This window comes from Ranitomeya variabilis, chromosome 1, assembly GCF_051348905.1.
Source record: "Ranitomeya variabilis isolate aRanVar5 chromosome 1, aRanVar5.hap1, whole genome shotgun sequence".
Taxonomy (NCBI): domain Eukaryota; kingdom Metazoa; phylum Chordata; class Amphibia; order Anura; family Dendrobatidae; genus Ranitomeya; species Ranitomeya variabilis.
Window position 1 is genome coordinate 1,105,751,937 of NC_135232.1, and position 21,199 is coordinate 1,105,773,135.

At 49.4% G+C, this 21,199-nt stretch overlaps 1 protein-coding gene across 1 annotated transcript in view; it reads left to right on the forward strand.

Moving 5' to 3' along the window:
• LOC143793295 (proton channel OTOP1-like) overlaps nucleotides 1-21,199 on the forward strand; it is a 136,741-nt gene that overhangs the window by 41,372 nt on the left and 74,170 nt on the right. The window contains exon 4 of the mRNA XM_077280145.1: nucleotides 20,649-20,785. Within this exon, the coding sequence (XP_077136260.1) occupies nucleotides 20,649-20,785 (137 nt within the window). The remainder of the gene's footprint in view (nucleotides 1-20,648; nucleotides 20,786-21,199) is intronic.

The window sequence follows — 21,199 nt, forward strand, 5'->3', positions numbered from 1 at the left end:
CACCACCACCATCTTTATCTATCACTCATAGTACGTCGCCTCCCCACCAGCAGGGTCACGGACCGGGCCTAGCCACCGTGACAACCCCAGAGCAGAGACTCAGAGGCCCGGTACCAGGTACCCCTCGGCCCTGCGGCGGCGGTGGGGGCGCTACAACTTGGTGTCACGAACAGGATCTACTTAAGCCTGAAGAATCAGGTCATGTGTGCCTTGGAACTGTGATTTACTGTGCTTGGACTGTACTTTATTGCAAGGACTGTGCTGTGCCATTTGCCGCCAAAATCCGCCGCCATTACAGCGCTGAGGAGAGCGCAGGAGGAGAAGAGGGGCGTGGAGTAGGCGTAGACAAGCTGGAGACCGCGAACGACAATGGCCGCCCAGTCTAAATATTTCTGAGTCCTGAGGACGTGTCCGTCAGCAGCCGAGGTCCGCCTTCTGATCCTGTTTGGAGGGTGGAGACCATGGAGACGGGGCCGCCCACGAAAGAGACCGCGGGAAGAAGATACTGGAGAGAGATAAAGATGGCGACGCCGGGAGCACCGCGTGGGGATGACCTGACTCGGCATGGAGCCGCATCACCGGACACAGCCTCGGAGACACCATTGTTGCGGGGACTGGCCCTCACGGAACCACCGATGGGTCGACCCAACTGGCAGATGTCCGAGGAGTGTGTGGCCGCAGCCGAGGCCCGACAGATAGCACGCCGCTTGGAGGCTGATGCCCGCGTGCTCGCTCGGCTGGGTCAGCCCACGGAGGTCCGCCTGTCTCCGGTGTCCCCTGCTCCTCCCAACCTGGCCGCGGTTGAAGGTACGCTACAGACACAGGGCATGAGGATCTTGCCGGAGGCTGAACACCTGCGGCACTTGATGACGGCGTGGCGGAGCCGGCCCCAACCTGCAGCCCAGATTGACTTGACCAGCGTAGAAGAAACCCCGCCATCACACTGCGGCGTAGTGGTGTCCTTTAACTCCCGACGCGGAAGGGGAGATATACAGGAGATTGGGGAGCCGCTACAGGTCCGTGTGGACCGGGAGGAAGTGGAGCCCTGCGGAGGAAGGTTCGCTCGCGACCTGGAGCCAGGTGACGCTGTGACCTACACCAGGTGGAGGAGGGAAACAGGTGAAGCTGGCTGGATAGCTCGGGGCGTCCAGTGGTGCGTCGCACTCCAGGCCGCTGCCGAAACATCCGAAGATGAACCTCCTGCCAAAAAGGCAACGGAACCTGTCCCTGCGGAACAGCGGGGAACCCGGACCCACCATGTACCTTGGGGGCGTGCCGGCCCATCAGTGAGAGGAGCATCACGGCGAGGGATCCTGTCATTGCTGGGGCAGGAACCGCTCCTCGGATCGGCAGCGCGGCCCGTTGGTCTGGTGAGGCCCGGAAGGAAACCACCTTCTGCACCACAAGAGTAAGATCTTAAAACTCTGCATAATATGTAAATAGTTCTTCAACCTGTTTGTTTTTGCTGCTTTGATATTGCTAAAACCCGTCCAGGGTTAACTATTAAAGGGATCCCTTTGTTGACCCGGGATCCCTATTGCTTTTTGGTTATTTTTTCTACTTTTTGTTTCCTGTTGAAAAGAACTGCCGCCATCATGAACAGTGCATGATACAAACTGCTTGTAAATAGTTTGCACCTTCTCAAAGGTGCTCCCTACTGGTTTTACTTAAAGAAGGACTCTTTGCGAAGATACCGCACAGGAGCCTTTGCTGAGTATGGACTGGTAGCTTGAGAAGATGTGCTACCTCATAAAGACTTGGTCCCCTCCTAAAGGGGATGTTCACTTGTGTACTTAAAGAATGGTATTGCCTTAAGACAGATAGATAGCAATAATGTCTTGACCAAAAGGAAAATGATAATGATGCTACATGTAAAAGTTATATGTATCCAACTAGTTGATTGTAAGAAATGTTTGATAATGTTGATAGAAAAATGAGGACAGAAAGTGAACCCGTACGGGTTGGTCAGAGAGTTTTCTTAGGAGCCATGTAGGGATGGCTCAGTGATTTCAAACTGAAAGTAAATGTTATGTTCTATACTGTGTATAGTAGTTGAAAAGGCAGTAGGCCCGGGCTGAAAGGGGCGGTCCTGTAAAGAAAGGAGAGGCAGTAGGTCTGGAGCCGTTAGGACAGGCGGTCCTGCAGATTTAAAGAAGGAGAATGCATAAAGTTAATTGCCTTATAATGTGTTATAAGAAGGTCTTTTGTGGAGGCAGAGTGTACGTCCTTAAAGACAATGTTAAATTATTGTTCAAAGAATTTGCACTGAGTAGAATACCCGGTTGGGTAACAGGAGTTGTTTATAGTCTGTAATTTATAATGGTTAACCAAGTTTGTAACGTTCAAGTGTCCTCACCTCCCATAAAGGGAAGCTCTGTTCAAGTATACTTAATGTTATTGCACTCAACAAAATTGTATGTCTTTTTGCTAACCTGTATTGTTGTTTTCTTCCCAGTCCAGGAGTACTGGATTTAACCGGGGGGGGGAGTGCAGCGCCCCAGAGTCTTGGTCGTTGCAGTACTGTGGCTCCGCCGCTAAGGGGAGCTATGGTACATCTGATGGCACTGAAGGAGTTCATCTGACCAGGTATCACAGACACCAATACATTTCACAGCCGGGCCTCCAGGGGGAGCTAAGGGTTCTATTCATTAGGCCACTCCTCACATACTGGTAAAACTGGGGGTCAGGCAGGAAGTTAGGGAGAAAAGCTGACTGGGTTGGAACCAGGCAACACCTTGTGGCAGAGGGTGTTGTGGGGGAAGATTCGGTAGGGCTCCTGTCGGGGGTGGGATCCTGACAGAGGCCTGGTAATTGAAGAGAACGTAACGGGACCGTGCCTGCTCAGCATAGCGGCGGTGCCCAAGGAAGGATTAGAAGTGAGATAGATTGTGCTGAGTGAGAAACGAGATCAAAGCAACAAGGAGAATACCAGTAGGAGTCGTGCTGTATGACTGAGGCAACATCCTACTGAGGCGCACAACCGGCGGCCGGAACGCCGAGGAAGTATTCATAAATCTAGCTTCAAGCAATACTTCAAACCAACGGCAGGACAGTCAGTCATAGGCGGGCTGTCTCACCTAAATCACCTACGAAGACATAGGGGGCAACTTGTGGAGAGGGGCGACTCTAGGGTCCCGGAAGAGCTCCGAGCCTACCCGTCATACGGGTGCCGTCCTAACCGTAACATCAGGGAGGGACAGAAGATTAGCAGAACATCATCTAATCGAGTTGTGAGGGAACTTAAGAAACAGACACAACAGTTGTGGGGACTTTCCGTAAGCACAGCAGGGAAGGACCGCAACACATAGCGCTAGCAGGAAGGCACAGATTTTCACTTGCAAAGAGAACTCTGGAGGTGCCATTGGACCGGCCGGACTTGCGCAGCCTGGTTATCCGGAATCCGGACTGAGGACCCAGAGATCTTCAGTAAAGAGGTAAAGAGACTGCAACTGGGTGTCCTCGTTATTTACTGCACCGCACCACCACCACCACCATCTTTATCTATCACTCATAGTACGTCGCCTCCCCACCAGCAGGGTCACGGACCGGGCCTAGCCACCGTGACAACCCCAGAGCAGAGACTCAGAGGCCCGGTACCGGGTACCCCTCGGCCCTGCGGCGGCGGTGGGGGCGCTACACTCAACATATTCTTAAGTCGTCAAATATGTTTTCAAGTATGTTAAAGAGGTTGTTGTCCAGTGCTGGAAAAACCCCTGTTTAATCACTTCAGGGCCCCATAGAAAATAAATACAGTTCATACTCACTTCCCGCTGCGGCATCATTCTAGATTTCTGCTATTCCCAGTGGGTCATGTTACATTGTCATGTCACTATACCACTGCAGCCAATCAGCAACTGCTGATCGTCTGCAGCTCATCAATAAGAATGGTCCGCTTTAACGAAATAATAAAGGCTGCAGCCAATCAGTAGTGTCTTTTAAAGGGACTATCAGTAGCATAGCTACCTGGGAGGGTGCAGTTGCCCCAGGTCCCGCGCTCACGGGGGCCTATCCGGAGCTACAGGTAATCTAAACCTAAACCGTTACACTTAAACTCTGTTGTAGAGACAAAATCTCCTTGCACTACCGCTCAGCCTTCACAATCTATAGACCGCAGGTCGATATAAGCCTGCCTACAGAAAACCATGGAAATGCACGAACAAGGCAGGGGGCAGCATGATGACATCATCATGCCCGTGCCCCAGTATGATGACATCACATGGTTGCTCTTTCCATGCCTTAATCCTGTCTGTGAAAAGAAAAAACATTATATTTCAGCTCACCCGCATAACAGAATTTTCCATAGTCCAAGTGTAATCCGAGCAGGGAAAGCGTCTCTTTCCAACGCTGCAGTTAATGAGCAAGAGAAAAGAAAAAAATCCAGCTCCAGGAGTAAAATCATCAGAAATTTTATTCAAACATCTTTAAAAATTGGAAAGCTACTTACAAAAAATATGGATCACAAAATAAGGATGGAAACAACCATCAAATCGCAAATAAGCGATTTGATGGTTGTTTCCATCCTTATTTTGTGATCCATATTTTTTGTAAGTAGCTTTCCAATTTTTAAAGATGTTTGAATAAAATTTCTGATGATTTTACTCCTGGAGCTGGATTTTTTTCTTTTCTCTTGCTCCTTAATCCTGTCTGCTGGCATGCTCCTCAAGATCTATGGTTAGGTGAGTATAACATGTTTTTTGAGTGCCCCCACGTTAAGGGCAATGTGGTACCCGGTACCGGGTCTCTCTGTCTCGGTTCTGGGGATGTCACGGTGGCCCGACCCGGTCCGTGGGCCTTCGGAGGAACGTCCAATTAAAGGTGTAGTTTGTCTGGTGCTCGTGACGCCACCTGTGGTATTCGGTCAGGGTGACCGACGCTTCTAGGGGTCCGCTGGGGGGATGGAATGGCAGCTAGATGGTATACCTTCCCACAGGTGAAGTATGTCCCCAGGGCTTCCCAGATGTATAGTAGGTGATGGTGGATGTTGTAAGGCGCAATGAATAACGAGGACACAAAAGTTGCAGTCTCTTTACCTTTTACTGAAGACTTCAGGGTCCACAGTCCAGAGTACCGTTCACAGGGCAGGCAGAGTCCGGCCGGTCCGAAGGCACATCCAGAGTTCCCTTATCCAGGTGGAAATCAGTAGCCTTCCTACTAGCGCCTGTGTGTTGTAGTACCTTCCTGCTCAGCACCACGGGATAGTCCTCACAACTTTCGTGAATGTTTCTGATGTTCTCTCTCTCTGTCCCCCAGATGGTATGGATAGGACAACCCGTATGACGGGGTAGGCCTGGAGCTTATTTATAGGGACCCTAGAGACGCCCCTCTCCCACAATTTGCCTCCGTGTCTTCTTAGGTATTAAGGTCGGGCAGCCAACTTGGAATTAACTGTCCTGCCGATCTCTGAAGTAATGCGTAGAGCCAATTACTCCCTCGGTGTTCCGGCCACCGGCTACGCGCCTCGGAAGGAGGCTGCCGATCTCGGGGCAGGACTCCTCCCGGTATTATCTCCTTGTGCTGTGACTTCGTTGCTCACTCTCCACAATATACTTCGCTTCGTGTCCTTTCTTAGGATGCAGTGCAGGCGCAGCTCCGTAACGTTCTATCTCGTGCTTGACCTCTGTCTGCAGCTCAGATGTTCCTCCTCCTTTCCCTGTCTGCCTGACAGGTTCCCTCTGGGTCTAACCCAGGTAGCTTCCGACTCGATGTTATCGGGTCGAAGCCCAGTCTACTTCTCTCTGACTTCCTATCCAACCCACCAGTTTTACCCGTGTGTGAGGAGTGCCCTAATAGATAGAAGCAAGGCTCCCCCTGGTGGACTGGAGTGTGAAGTGTAGTGTGTGACTGTGATACCTGGTAAAGTGAACTCCTTTAGCACCATCAGACGCAATATCACTCCCCCTGGTGGAAGAATGACATTACTGCAACGACCAGGACTCTGGGGCGCTGCATTTTCATTTTGTTTTATTTTAATAATGCTCATGGGGGGACTACTGGGGGCCATTCATACAGTGGGAGGGGGCTACTGGGGTCCATGCATTCAGTATAAGGGGGGCTACAGGGGGCAAAATGCATACAATGTGAGTGGGCTACTGTGAGGCCATGCATACAGTACAATGTGGGGGAGCTACTGGAGACCCTGCATAGGGTGTGGGGGTCTACTGGGGGACATGCATACAGTGTAGGAGGACTACTGGGGCCAAGCATACAGTGTAGGGAGACTACTGGTGGCCATGAATACAGTGTGGGATTACTGGAATAGTTGGGGCCATGCATACAGTGTGGGGAGACTACTAGGGGCCATCCATATAATATATGGGGACTACTGGGTGCCAAGCATACAGTGTGGATGGACTACTGTGAGCCATACATACAATGTAGGGGGATTACTGTGGACCATGCATACAGATCAATATTTTTGCCACAAATGTGAATTTTTATGTTTGCTTTTTGCAAAAATACATAAAATTAAAAAGGATTATGCTTTTTCATTTACAATCCTAGTTTTAGCTTTGTATTTCAAAAGTGTGAAAATTGTAATGGCAGCAATAGAAGAAGGACTAGAATAAAACATGCCGGCAAACATGAAGGACTTGGAATATAGAGGACACTGTGCATTGTCTTCAGTAAATATTTCCTAACACTTTGCATTAAAGGGATTTTCCATGAATGTACTCCTTTACAGCATAGGCTTCCTCTGGTTAAGAGGACCAAACCGATCCTAACTTAACATTTCCTGCCCCAACCCTTCAACGCTGCCTCTGATTTTTTATTATTGACTGCAACAGTGACGCCAAGTTATAGAAAACAGTCTACACAGCAAAATAGTTACATTCATAGAAAACCCCTTTGACCATTTAATATTATCACATAGTGTCCTGGAAAATTTAAAAAAAAACCCCAAGTATGGTGGCAATACAAAAAAGGAATTCTGACATTGCTTTTTGGGAATTGCTTTTACAAAGTACTTTGCATGGTAAATATGACCTAACGTCATGATAGAGACAATCAGTACAATTACCGCAATACCAAATTTGTCCAGTTTTTTAGCTATTTTAATGGTCAATAAAAAAAGTTAAAAAGTTTTTTGATTGTTGCGCTATTTTCCGAGAACCATAACGTTTTCACTTTTCAGTGGATGGGGTTGTGTAAGGGCTCATTTATTTGTAGGGTGAACCGTTGTTTTTATTTATACCAGTTTAAGATAGATATGATGTTTTCATAACATCTTACTGCATTTTTTGCAACAAAGTGGTGGCAAAAGTTCAACAATTTTAGCTTTTTACATTATTTTCTCCTAGGGGTGTCTTTGTGTGAAAAAATGTTTGCCCCCTAAGCCTAATAAATGGTTGGCCACCCTCAGCAGCAGCAACTGCAATCAAGCATCTGCGATATCTGGCAATGAGTCTTTTACAACGCTTTGCAGAATTGTTGTAATTAAGCCACATTAGAAGGTTTCCGAGTATGAACTGCCTTTTTAAAGTCATGCCACAACATCTCTATCGGATAAGGTCAAGTCTTTAACTAGGGAGCTCCAAAGTCTTAATTTTGTTTTTCTTAAGATATTCGGAGATGGACTTGCTGTTGTGTTTTAAGTCATTGTCCTGCTGCATAACCCGAGTGCGTTTCAGCTTGATGTCACATTCTCCTTGAGGACATTCTCCTTGAGGATTGTCTGGTAGACAGCAGAATTCATGGTTACATTTACTACAGCAAGTCTTCCGGGTCCTGAAGCAGCAAAACAGCCCCAGGCTATCAAACTACCACCACCATATTTTACTGTTGGTATGATGTTCCTTTTCTGAAATGCTGTGTTACTTCTACTCCAGATGTAATGGGACATACACCTTCCAAAAAGTTCAAGTTTTGTCTTGTCAGTCCAGAGAGTATTCTTCTAAAATTCTTGGGGATAATCAAGATGTTTTCTGGAAAAACTGAGAAAAGCTTTTATGTTCTCGTAGCTCATCAGTGGTTTTCATCTTGGAACTCTTTGCCAAGTGTATTCTTATGGTGGAGTCATGAACACTGACCTTAACTGAGGCAAGTGAGGCCTGCAGTTCTTTGGATGTTTTTGTGGGGTCTTTTGTGACCTCTTGGATGAGTCATGGATGAGTCTTGGATGGCCTGCCATGCAGTCCATTTTTGCTCACTCTCTTTCTTATGGTGGTGTCATGAACCCTGACCTTAACTGAGGTAAGTGAGGCCTGCAGTTCTTTGGATGTTCTTGTGGGGTCTTTTGGGATCTCTTGGATGAGTTGTCGCTGCGCTCTTGTCATTCAGCCACTCCTGGGAAGGTTCACCACTGTTCCATGTTTTCACCATTTGTGGATAATGGCGCTTACTGTGATTTTCTGGAATGCCAAAGCTTTAGAAATTGCTTTATAACCTTTTCCAGACTGACAGATCTCAATTACTTTGTTTCTCTTTTGTTCCACAATTTCTTTGGATCACAGCATGATGTCTAGTTTTTGAAGAACTTTTGGTCTACTTCACTTTGTGAGACAGGTCCTATTTAAGTGATTTCTTGATTGAGAACAGGTGTGACAGTAATCAGGCCTGGGTGTGGCTAGGGATATTGAACTCAGCTTACAAAGATGTGATAAACCACAGTTAATTTATGTTTTAAGGTGGGAGGGGCAATCACATTTTCACACAGGTTTGGATTTCTTTTTCCTTTAATAATATAAAGACCAAAATTTCATTTTGTGTTTACTTGTGTTATCTTTGTCTAATGCTAGAATAGGAAATCTAATGAATTTGTTACTTCCCTTAGGGGAAACTGCGATCGTACTGATTGCTTGAATGCTTGAACCACCTTGTTAGAATTACCTTGTAAGCATCCACTAAACCCCAGGTACGGGTGGGCACACAGGTCCTTGGCATTGTTGCAGCAGGCAGGAAGACACGTGGACAGTGAGGACTTGGAACACTCAGCGATCTCAAAATCAGCAGGACAGATGAAGTGGAACCCAGCAAGGATGAATGCAAGCACAAACACAAAGAGCACAGATGGTGGAGCACCCCAAACATAGGACTAGAGTCTCAATTCCAAGAGATATGCATGTGTCTTAATGGGCTTTAAATAGGCCTAGTGAGATGATGTAATTGATCTACACTGGGCAACTTGCAAAACCCGATGTGGAGCACAACAGAGATCAGCAGAGCCAGGAGAAGGAAGTGGAACATGGGATACCCAGGACAGGAGTGTAACATATATACAGCAATACTTCAGTGTTAATGTGTATAGTAAAAATTACGGTTTTGTTTAAAGCCCAGCCGTAGGTTGGTATCAACAGAGCTTTGCGATGGTAGGTATAGTGGTCTTCAACAACCTCCTTCTGCCAGCACAACCTATCAGTCCACCGCATCTGATGGGCATATAAAATGCTGCGCTGTTAGCGGCAGATCGTGGATGGGATGTGCAGTCATTATCTGCCGGATGTGGGGTGGGCTCAGTCATAGACCGACTCCAAAATTGGGCTGTATAAATATGGATAATGTCAGGAAGGGGTTAATTCAATGCCTTCTTATATTGTTTCTTGTACATCAGATCATATAACAGAATAACTGCTGGAATCTGCGTATTTCCTTGTATATTACAAAGTAAAGAGGAGAATGGAGAGATTAAAAACACAGAACATACTGTGCAATGGTCACACTTGTTAGGGTTGCCATTAATGTCTAGGGGCACTGCAGTTGTCCCCAGATCAGTAAACTATTGGCCAAGTCATTATTAACCTTGCCTGTGTCAGAAATTTTGTGCCGCTAAGGACAGTAGATTTACAGGCTCTCTTTCTTTGCCATGCCTGTGCAGCCCTATGCAAATTTCCCAGAGAAGCATTGCATGGTGTATAAGCCTCCTTACACTGACATGCCAGGCTTGTCATTCTCCACAAGGAGAAATGTTACCTCTTAGATTGCGGTGTACATCCCAAGGAAAGCCAGCAGTGTCAGGACTAGGTCAAGTGTGAGGTGGCCACTAATGGTAGATTGCAATAGTTAAGTAGGGAGAAAACCAGAGACACTTACACTCCTTCCCATTCAGAACCTGTGGTCAATCCTAAAAAAAAGATGGGTGGGTATGTAACATGGTGCAGTGCGGTAGCCGAGGATGAGGCTACATGAAAATGGGGGTCCTGGCTGAGTGTGTGGACTTGTGATATGAGGACATTATGCCCGTGCAGGCTACATGTAATCAATGTCGCTGATTTGCCAGGACCAGATGTTTCACAGTTCAATGACGGAGACCACCATTCATAATTAAACCTTTTACTGAACGGGAATATATACTAGAGATAGCGGGTGCACAGTCTTCTAAATGTTTCCTTTACAACTCCACACAGTTTCCTTCCTTCGTTTCTATATTGTCTTCTATGTCCACTGTTTCTCACTATTTCACCAGAACCCAGCTTTAACACTACAGTCCTAGTTAGCAAGAGTCGTTTACTTGTCCAGCGGTGCCACGTCCTCTATTTCCATTAAGGTGTCAGTGTAGCCGGTAATGCTGACGCTCTGGAACTCCCACCTGGAACACTTTACTCGTCCTATGTAGTCAGCCCGTGACCTTGCAGTGTTATAAGCTCGTAGGGTTCATGGCTAGGCATCCTCTCCTAGTACCCATCTCTGGAAGGTCATTCTGTCTCTTAGTCACTTCTGCCCCAGATCTTGCTAACCCTTTTCTTCGGTCTGCTCTCACTTAGGGTCACCCCAAAATGCGCTACTGCTCACCTTGAACCTTTAGGGCCACCTGCTATGCACTCCAGGCCCTACCTGACTCTATGACAGGAAATTGTCACTTTCCCTGTAACTTATCCACTCCCACACTGGGCTTGTCCCAAAATTAATTCTAACTGTCTCTACAAACTACACACATTATCAATAGCACCAATACCCTTACCGCACCTCACAGTTCACATTACATCTCATAACATTTTATAAAAATAAACTTGTTTCTTCAAGAGGGAAACATGGGCAGCATGTCCATCTCCTTACAGAGAAACAAAAACACAAACATTGTGATAAACTCCAAGCACTGATTAGACAAGAATGGGTCATCAGTCAGAATTGAGCCCAGAAGCTGATATTCAGCTGATGGGCAGAAGTCTTGCAAACTAAAGAGCAACGCTGTAAATTTTTGGTTTTTCCATAAATTTCTATTTGTAAATAAAAGTATAAAAACTTATCAAATTCCTAAATTGAACTTCAGTACCCGTAGAAACATCTGATTTAAAGATCGAAAATGCAGCAAACTTTGTGTTAGTCTCAAAACTTTTGACCACAGCGGCACATGTGAACAGTGCACCACGGATGTGACTTTAGACTAACAAAGGAGTCGCCTGCCTACACACCGGTCCTGGGAGACCAAATCTGATATATTCTGATGGAAAGGACTATAAAGCACTAAACTTCATGAAAGAATCCTAGGAAGTGGACTGGCCTCGGGGCAAATGGGACCATTATTATGTACACAATGAAAAAATCTCTATTTTCCCCAGTTTTGTTTAGTAACTAAAAATAACATTTAGGCTATAGCGGGGGCAGACACACCATTGGTACAACCTGTGCAGTTGCATAGGGTCACAAGAGGTAAGAAACATAAATGGGCGCATTATTGGACTACAAAGGGCTCATCTACTATTGCACAGTGGGCTCTCTTCTGTGTCCGTACCTGGGCATTAATGAAGAGCTGCAGCAGAGTTGAATTTGATACCTAACTTTCAGGGAATGCACTGATTTTGCACTAACACAATAGTTTGATGTACCATCCTTTGTAAAACCATATATTTTTATTTCACAATGGATGAATAAAATGTTATATTGGACTAGCTATTGAACCCGTTCTACGCCCGGGTGGCGAGCATTTATATTGGTATATGGTCTCCATCCTGGTATGTGCTACTCCATCCTGCATCCCCATCCTGTCATGTGCTCCCATCCTGCGCCCCCATCAGTGCGGGCGGCTGTGCTGAGTGCGGGCAGCTGTGCTGAGTGCGGGCGGCTGTATGTGGCTGTGCTGTGCGTGGGCGGCTGGGCGTGGCTGTGCTGGGTGCGGGCGGCTGGGCGTGGCTGTGCTGGGTGCAGGTGGCTGTGCTGGGTGCGGGCGGCTGTGCGTGGCGGTACTGAGTGCGGGCGGCTGTGCGTGGCTGTGCTGGGTGCGGGCGGCTGTGCGTGGCTGTGCTGGGTGCGGTGGCTGTGCTGGGTGCGGTGGCTGTGCTGGGTGCGGTGGCTGTGCTGGGTGCGGTGGCTGTGCTGGGTGCGGTGGCTGTGCTGGGTGCGGTGGCTGTGCTGGGTGCGGTGGCTGTGCTGCTCCATCCTGCGCCCCCATCCTGTCATGTGCTGCTCCACCCTATCATGTGCTGCTCCATCCTGCACCCCATCAGTGCGGGCGGCTGTGCTAAGTGCGGGCGGCTGTATGTGGCTGTGCTATGCGTGGGCGGCTGTGCGTGGCGGTGCTGAGTGCGGGCAGCTGTGAGTGGCGGTGCTGAGTGCAGGCGGCTGTGCGTGGCTGTGGGCGGCTGTGCGTGGCTGTGCTGAGTGCAGGCGGCTGTGCTGGGTGCGGGCAGCTGTGCTGGGTGCGGGCGGCTGTGCGTGGCTGTGCTGGGTGCGGCGGCTGTGCGTGGCGGTGCTGGGTGCGGGCGGCTGTGCGTGGCTATGCTGGGTGCGGCGGCTGTATGTGGCTGTGCTGTGCATGGGCGGCTGTGCGTGGCGGTGCTGAGTGCGGGCGGCTGTGCGTGGCGGTGCTGAGTGCGGGCGGCTGTGCTGGGTGCGGGCGGCTGTGCGTGGCTGTGCTGGGTGGGCGTGGCTGTGCTGGGTGCGGTGGCTGTGCTGGGTGCGGCGGCTGTGCTGGGTGCGGCGGCTGTGCTGGGTGCGGCGGCTGTGCTGGGTGCGGCGGCTCAGGCTGTGCTGGGTGCGGGCGGCTGTGCTGGGTGTGGCCGGCTGTGCGTGGCTGTGCTGGGTGTGGGCGGCTGTGCGTGGCTGTGCTGGGTGCGGCGGCTGTTTGTGGCGGTGCTGGGTGCGGCGGCTGTGCTTGGCTATGCTGGGTGCGGCGGCTGTGCGTGGCTATGCTGGGTGCGGCGGCTGTGCGTGGCTATGCTGTGCGTGGGCGGGTGTGCGTGGCGGTGCTGAGTGCGGGCGGCTGTGCGTGGCGGTGCCGAGTGCGGGCGGCTGTGCGTGGCGGTGCTGAGTGCGGGCGGCTGTGCGTGGCGGTGCTGAGTGCGGGCGGCTGTGCGTGGCGGTGCTGAGTGCGGGCGGCTGTGCGTGGCGGTGCTGAGTGCAGGCGGCTGTGCGTGGCTATGCTGAGTGCAGGCGGCTGTGCGTGGCCGTGCTGGGTGGGCGTGGCTGTGCTGGGTGCGGTGGCTGTGCTGGGTGCGGCAGCTGTGCGTGGCTGTGCTGGGTGCGGTGGCTCAGGCTGTGCTGGGTGCGGGCGGCTGTGCTGGGTGCGGTGGCTGTGCTGGGTGCGGTGGCTGTGCTGCTCCATCCTGCGCCCCCATCCTGTCATGTGCTGCTCCACCCTATCATGTGCTGCTCCATCCTGCGCCCCCATCAGTGCGGGCGGCTGTGCTGAGTGCGGGCGGCTGTGCGTGGCGGTGCTGAGTGCAGGCGGCTGTGCGTGGCTGTGCTGAGTGCAGGCGGCTGTGCGTGGCCGTGCTGGGTGGGCGTGGCTGTGCTGGGTGCGGTGGCTGTGCTGGGTGCGGCAGCTGTGCGTGGCTGTGCTGGGTGCGGTGGCTCAGGCTGTGCTGGGTGCGGGCGGCTGTGCTGGGTGCGGTGGCTGTGCTGGGTGCGGTGGCTGTGCTGCTCCATCCTGCGCCCCCATCCTGTCATGTGCTGCTCCACCCTATCATGTGCTGCTCCATCCTGCGCCCCCATCAGTGCGGGCGGCTGTGCTAAGTGCAGGCGGCTGTGCTGAGTGCGGGCGGCTGTATGTGGCTGTGCTGTGCGTGGGTGGCTTTGCGTGGCGGAGCTGAGCGCGGGCAGCTGTGCGTGGCGGTGCTGAGTGCAGGCGGCTGTGCGTGGCTGTGCTGGGTGCGGCGGCTGTGCTGGGTGCGGCGGCTGTGCGTGGCTGTGCTGGGTGCGGCGGCTGTGCGTGGCTGTGCTGGGTGCGGCGGCTGTGCTGGGTGCGGCGGCTGTGCGTGGCTGTGCTGGGTGCGGTGGCTCAGGCTGTGCTGGGTGCGGCGGCTGTGCGTGGCTGTGGGCGGCCGTGCTGGGTGCGGTGGCTCAGGCCGTGCTGGGTGCGGTGGCTCAGGCCGTGCTGGGTGCGGTGGCTCAGGCCGTGCTGGGTGCGGTGGCTCAGGCCGTGCTGGGTGCGGTGGCTCAGGCCGTGCTGGGTGCGGTGGCTCAGGCCGTGCTGGGTGCGGTGGCTCAGGCCGTGCTGGGTGCGGTGGCTCAGGCCCTGCTGGGTGCGGTGGCTCAGGCCGTGCTGGGTGCGGTGGCTCAGGCCGTGCTGGGTGCGGTGGCTCAGGCCGTGCTGGGTGCGGTGGCTCAGGCCGTGCTGGGTGCGGTGGCTCAGGCCGTGCTGGGTGCGGTGGCTCAGGCCGTGCTGGGTGCGGTGGCTCAGGCCGTGCTGGGTGCGGTGGCTCAGGCCGTGCTGGGTGCGGTGGCTCAGGCCGTGCTGGGTGCGGTGGCTCAGGCCCTGCTGGGTGCGGTGGCTCAGGCCCTGCTGGGTGCGGTGGCTCAGGCCCTGCTGGGTGCGGTGGCTCAGGCCCTGCTGGGTGCGGTGGCTCAGGCCCTGCTGGGTGCGGTGGCTCAGGCCCTGCTGGGTGCGGTGGCTCAGGCCGTGCTGGGTGCGGTGGCTCAGGCCGTGCTGGGTGCGGTGGCTCAGGCCGTGCTGGGTGCGGTGGCTCAGGCCGTGCTGGGTGCGGTGGCTCAGGCCGTGCTGGGTGCGGTGGCTCAGGCCCTGCTGGGTGCGGTGGCTCAGGCCCTGCTGGGTGCGGTGGCTCAGGCCCTGCTGGGTGCGGTGGCTCAGGCCGTGCTGGGTGCGGTGGCTCAGGCCGTGCTGGGTGCGGTGGCTCAGGCCGTGCTGGGTGCGGTGGCTCAGGCCGTGCTGGCTGCGGTGGCTCAGGCGGTGCTGGCTGCGGTGGCTCAGGCGGTGCTGGCTGCGGTGGCTCAGGCCGTGCTGGCTGCGGTGGCTCAGGCCGTGCTGGCTGCGGTGGCTCAGGCGGTGCTGGCTGCGGTGGCTCAGGCGGTGCTGGCTGCGGTGGCTCAGGCCGTGCTGGGTGCGGTGGCTCAGGCTGTGCTGGGTGCGGTGGCTCAGGCTGTGCGCGGCGGTGCTGGGGGCCTGAGCAGGCGGGGACACCGGCGCGCTGTGGGGGTCAGGTGCCGGAGTCGCCGCTAGCTCAGGCCCCCGGCACTTGCTATAGTTACCTGGCCCTGATCCAGCGCTGCGCGCCGGTCTGTCTTCCGGGTCCTCTGCCTGTGACTGTTCAGTCAGAGGGCGGCGCGCATTAAGCGCGTCATCGCGCCCTCTGAACTGTGAACGTCACAGGCAGAGGATGTGGACCGGAGGACGGAGGGGCAGCGCGCAACGGAGGAACGGGACAGGTAAATATATCATACTTACCCTCCTGGCGGTCCCTGCTTCTCCGTTGGAGATCGCGGTGAGCGTTCAGTGCTTACGCATACCGCGATCTCCTGGGAGCGTCGCTCTGTGGGGCCTAGACTGCGCCGGCGCGTGCGCTTGCGCAGTCTATAGAGGCTTCGGACAGAGTGACGCTCCCAGCGTTATATTATAGATGTCACTAAATGGATCAGTGTAGACTGCTGCCCCGGTATATGCAACTGGGCCAACTCAATTTTTTGGCCTTGGGTAACAAAGCCCCATTAAGGCTAGGGTCACATGACCGATTTTCTCTTATCGGAGAAAATCAGGCCGATTATGCTAATCACACTCTGATCAGAGTTTGATCACAGTGTGATCTGATTTTCCCTGATTTGGAGATTTAAAAATAAATAATAAAAAATATCCATCTTCTCCATTCTGTAAGTCATTGAAAATCGGACTGCACTCGAATGTCATCCCAGTTCGGTCCGACTTTTTCCTCGGACCCATAGACGTGAATGCCCAAGTGCGATCTGATAATCGGATGCCAATTGTGCATGGAATTACATTAAAAGGATGGATGGCACTCGTCCGATTTTTAGGGTCATGTGCACAAGCCCTATGTCCTTTTTCATTTTCGATCAAACCTCCTCGCTTTCCAAGAACTATAAGATTTTTATTTTTCACTTGATGGAGTTCTCTGTGGGCTTGTTATTTTGGGATTCGAGCTGTAGTTTCTATTGGTAATAATTTGGGGTCCATACGGCTTTCTGATCTCTTTTTTAATCAATTTATTTGGAAAGCAAAGTGACCATAAAACAGCAATTCTGACAGCGATTTGTTATGTTTTGTACTCACTGTATTGGATAACTATTATGATATTTTGTTATTTCGAACACGTATGCCATGCGGTGATGTCAAACATGTAATTTTTTTATTTCTAAGATTTTATTTACGTTTTGGGAAAAGTGGAATGATATGAATTTTTATAATTTTACTTTTTATTTAGTTTATAATTATATATTTATTTAATACTTTTAGAATTTTTTTATTTCTCTACATTTTTTATTGGATCTACTAGATAACTTGAACATGCGATCACTTGATCACTTGTTTAACCTCTTCACAACATATATCGTACATTTACGTCATATCTTGGGCCCCTGACTTTGATGCCGGAATGCATGCTGAGCCTAGAACTTTCCTGGCATGTGATGGCTGATTAAATTTTTTACTAATTTTTAATTTTTTTTCACCACTTAAATAGAAAAAAACCCTATATGTTTAGGATCTGCATAATTGTACTGACCTGGAGAATCATACTGCCAGGTCAGTTTTACCATATAGAGAACATTGTACACAAAAAGACCAAAAAACAATAGTGGAATTACATTTTTTTTTTTTTTAAATGTCAACGCACTACATAAAATAAATGGTGTTCTTCAGAAGTGCAACTTGTCTTGATAAAAAACAAGCCAACATACAGCTTTGTGGACAGAAAAATAAAAATATTATGTCTCTTTGAAACGAAAACGAAAAAAAATTAAATTAAAATTTCATGAATGGGTCAGTACTAGCTTTGAGTGAATTTTTAAAAATTCGGTTCTGATTACAACAAATATATTGTTTTAGCAATATTTGCTGAACACAGCCGAACGTCATTGGAGTCAATGGAAGTAGAAATGACCGAATGTGTTCAGAATCGATCGTCAAACTTAAAATCGGCACGAGTAGGGCACCAATATGGCAAATTAAGATTCGGCGACTGATTCCGAACATATTCGCTCAACTCTAGTTAATACAGTGTAATATTCTAGTGTATAGTGAAATTATCTATCTCCTGTGAAGCCAAGCCACAGGCTTGGCTGCAAAAGAAAACAAACATGCCAGACACTGGGGTCTTTAGTAGGCCCCTCAGCGGCTGACGTCACAATGCAGTCGGCACCCGACAGTCATGCCTAACATGCCTAATAGCATTGGAAGGGTCACCTTCCCTCACTTCCAACCTTTTAAATGCCACTGTCACAATTACCAGTATCACTTAAGGATTCTTTCACGCTGTGCTCGTGGGTCCCGTTGGGGCATATGTCGGAACCCCCTGCAAAACAAGGTTTTGACTGGTCTGTGCTGATGGGCCATAGACTGTAATTATGCAGACAGAGCGAACGTGCGCTCTGACATGCATCATTATCAGGGGTGTACACCTACAGGAGGCGGGCAATCAGATGAACGTTTACTGCGTCTGCCTCCAGTAGGCGTACACTCCCCAAAATGGTGCACTTGAGAGCGCACGTTCACTCTGCTGACACCATTACACTCTATGACCTCGTTGGCGCATATGTTCGAATACCGTTTTGTGGGGAGGATCGGACTTATGCCCCGATGGGACCAACGTACGCAATATGAAAGCCTCATTCAGATGAGGTATGCCACCAAGGCCAATTTGGTGTCCATCTGGAAGTCTATGGATCCATTTGACAATGCAATAAATGGAGATAATAAGTGGAGATCTCCAATGACATGGCTGTACTGTGTCACTTCCTTTATTACATTGTAAATTGCCCTTTGCGTGACATTGACAGATTGTTAGTGAAATAGGTCACGTCCTTGTTGGTATCTATGTCAATAAATCTCTTGAAAATTCCCCAAGGTTAAAGATAAGTTCAGCAAAATTGCATCTCAAGAGGCGAAAGGTTAAAACCAAGCCTAATGAATGCACAATGGCCCTCATCAATAAAAGCGGCTCTGAGGAATAATGGCAGCGTTTCAGCCAATCAAATTGCATCATTTATCTTCCCAGAGCATTTTCTAAAATGACAGAGGAGATCTGATTGGTTGTTATAGACAACCATTGTTAGGCATGAGGACCAAAGTCTTCTTTTTCTTTAAAATGACAGTGAAAAATCTGATCATTGTGATAAATCTATTGTCATTAGATGACAACATGTATCTGTGGTTGGGTTTTACTTATTTTACTTTCTGACTTTGTGATTTTGTGGATGTAGATGTAAATGTCGAAACTGCCTAGCCTGGCAATTACCTAATGATGAAGGGCGCTGGTACCAATATCTCATCGCTAAAGAAACAAGGACTGTCCTAGGTTTATGCGAGATGCTCGCCATTATTTCTGTGCCATAGAAACCTCCTCCTGTGTCACCAATGCGGTCATTAAAGTGACCTTATAAACAACAACGCGGACAGGAGGAAGCCCCTGATGAAAATGTCACTAGACTGCGCCCTATAGATAATAGTGCCATCAATAGAAAATGTCAATAAAGTGCCCCCTTAATAAATAGTGGCAGCAGAGTACCCCTACAGAGTGTTCTCTGAGAGAATTAGACGGTACATGGTGGAAACTGACAGCTGTATTTTGTGGGAGACATCTCTGATCTACAGAAAGGATTTTTTTCAATTTAAGAAGTATCATCTGGGTGAGTGCACACATGCATAGTATGATGACCTTCCGCACAGTATGATGACCCCACAAAGACCTCCCACACATTATGATGTTCTTGACAGTCTGATGCACCCACAGTGACCGCCTACACAGTATGATTTCCCCACCTTGACCTTCCGCACAGTATGATGACCCCACAATGACCTCCCACACATTATGATGATCTTCACAGTGATCTCAACAGTCTGATGCTCCCACAGTGACCACCTACTCAGTATGATGCACCCACAGTGAGCCTGCACACAGTATGATGCCCCACAATTCCCCAATACAATATTATGTACCTACAGTGACCTCTCCAGTATGTTACACCTGCAGCTCCTCAAACAGTATAAATTCCCCCAGAGTTTCCCACACGATACCCCAACAGCCTGCCACACAGTATGTTATCCCTACAGCCCCCCACATGGCATGATGGCCCTAAAGCCCTCCCCATGCAGTATGATTCCCCACATCCCCTCTACAACAGTATGATGACTCCCATAACCCTTCTCTCACAGTATGATGGCCCCCAAAGATAATCAGACAAAGTAAATAAACGACTTGCCCAGCTCCAACCCTGTGACCCACTTCTCCGGTCTGTTTGTGTGTGAACAGGGGCTCAATGCAGCAGGTGTGATCAAGTGATCTCATCATTCAGCACCAGGCTTCCACAACTCATGGGACCCATGGCGGCCACTATTGGTGGTACACTACTGATTAAACTGAGGTTTTCTAACCATTGTAACGTGTCACCAATCCCCCTGTTAACCTTGTTTTCCTTTTTTCGCTCCCCTTCAGCCCCTTGCAGCCAAACTACATTTTCCAGGAGGCAACACTCTCTGGCTATTTTACCATAGTTGTGTACTACAGCTTCCTCACTACCATCTTGAATGTTGTCCACTACACTTACTGAGCACCATCTTGAGACTTCTATACAGTTTCAAGATGGGTAAATTGCTGCCAGCAGTTTCTTCATTCTTAAATTCACCTTAGTTAACCTCAGATGTGCTATACTGAGACTCTCCTGCAGTGATGTGACTTTTGCTGACGCTGGCACCACACAGGCTCAGTATAGTGTAGGTGAGTCATGAGTCATATAATGTATTTATTTATTATAATATAATTTAGAACTTTGGAACACCTTACACCTTCCCCTGTGGCCAAAATACTAGCTGGTATTCTTCTCTGAGGTGCCTGCACTACTTCTATGATTTCCCTCCCTGTATGCATCCTAAGTCACTCACTACTTGTCGAGGTTCACCGGTCATGCCTACCATGACATCATGTGCACAGATTGTGCTCTCAGAGCTGCTGGCTGAGCCCACCTCTTGCTTGACTGATAGACAACCTTCCATTCAAAGCACAGACTCAAAAACTCTATACTCTGTGCTTTGAACAGCCTGCAGCAGCAAATAAGGGGCAGGAGGGCAACGAACAACACTTTAGAGCTTGGGAACAGATCAGAATTTTTAAACAGAAAATAAATTATGAAGTTTCTTCATTTCACAAAGGCTTTACATCTGTATTAATAATCCCCTTTAAATTGAAATGGTGTAGATAAAACCATAGATTAACTCCACTAGTGTCTACACAGGTCACATACTCATAGTGATGTTTTCTGTGGAAGGTTTCTCCACTAACACCCGTGCTGACATTATCTTTGGATTCCGTGTCTAGGTGGTGTAGGTCTGTTTGCAGTAACCACAATAGCGATGCACGCTCTGAAGCTCGGCTACTTTGTTGGATACATAGAATGCATGTCGATAATTGAAGGAATATACCCGGTGATCCACATTATTCACACAGTTTTCCAGGTAAGAAGATAAATCACTGTTTTTTCCCTGCTCTGTTAAGTCATGTCCGTAAACTGATGCTCCAGCCAGTGAGTGATAAAAGTGGAAAAGCTATTCTGTTCATAGGCAAATTCCAATTCTAACAATTTTATTAATTTTTGTATTTATGGTAAGTTGTTGATTTTTACTAGACAATGAAATAAAGAGTCATATCTATCCATCTATTTATCTATCTAAGAATATTTCTGATTATCTACAGTATATATATATATATATATATATATATATATATATATATATATATATATATATTAGGAGCATGGTGTACCTAATAAAGTGGCCGGTGAGTGTACATAGAGACCATTTATTATATGATATGGAAAAATTAGTTCCTAAATGTAGTATGGTTATGGGTGGTCTCGGAAAACTGAGCTC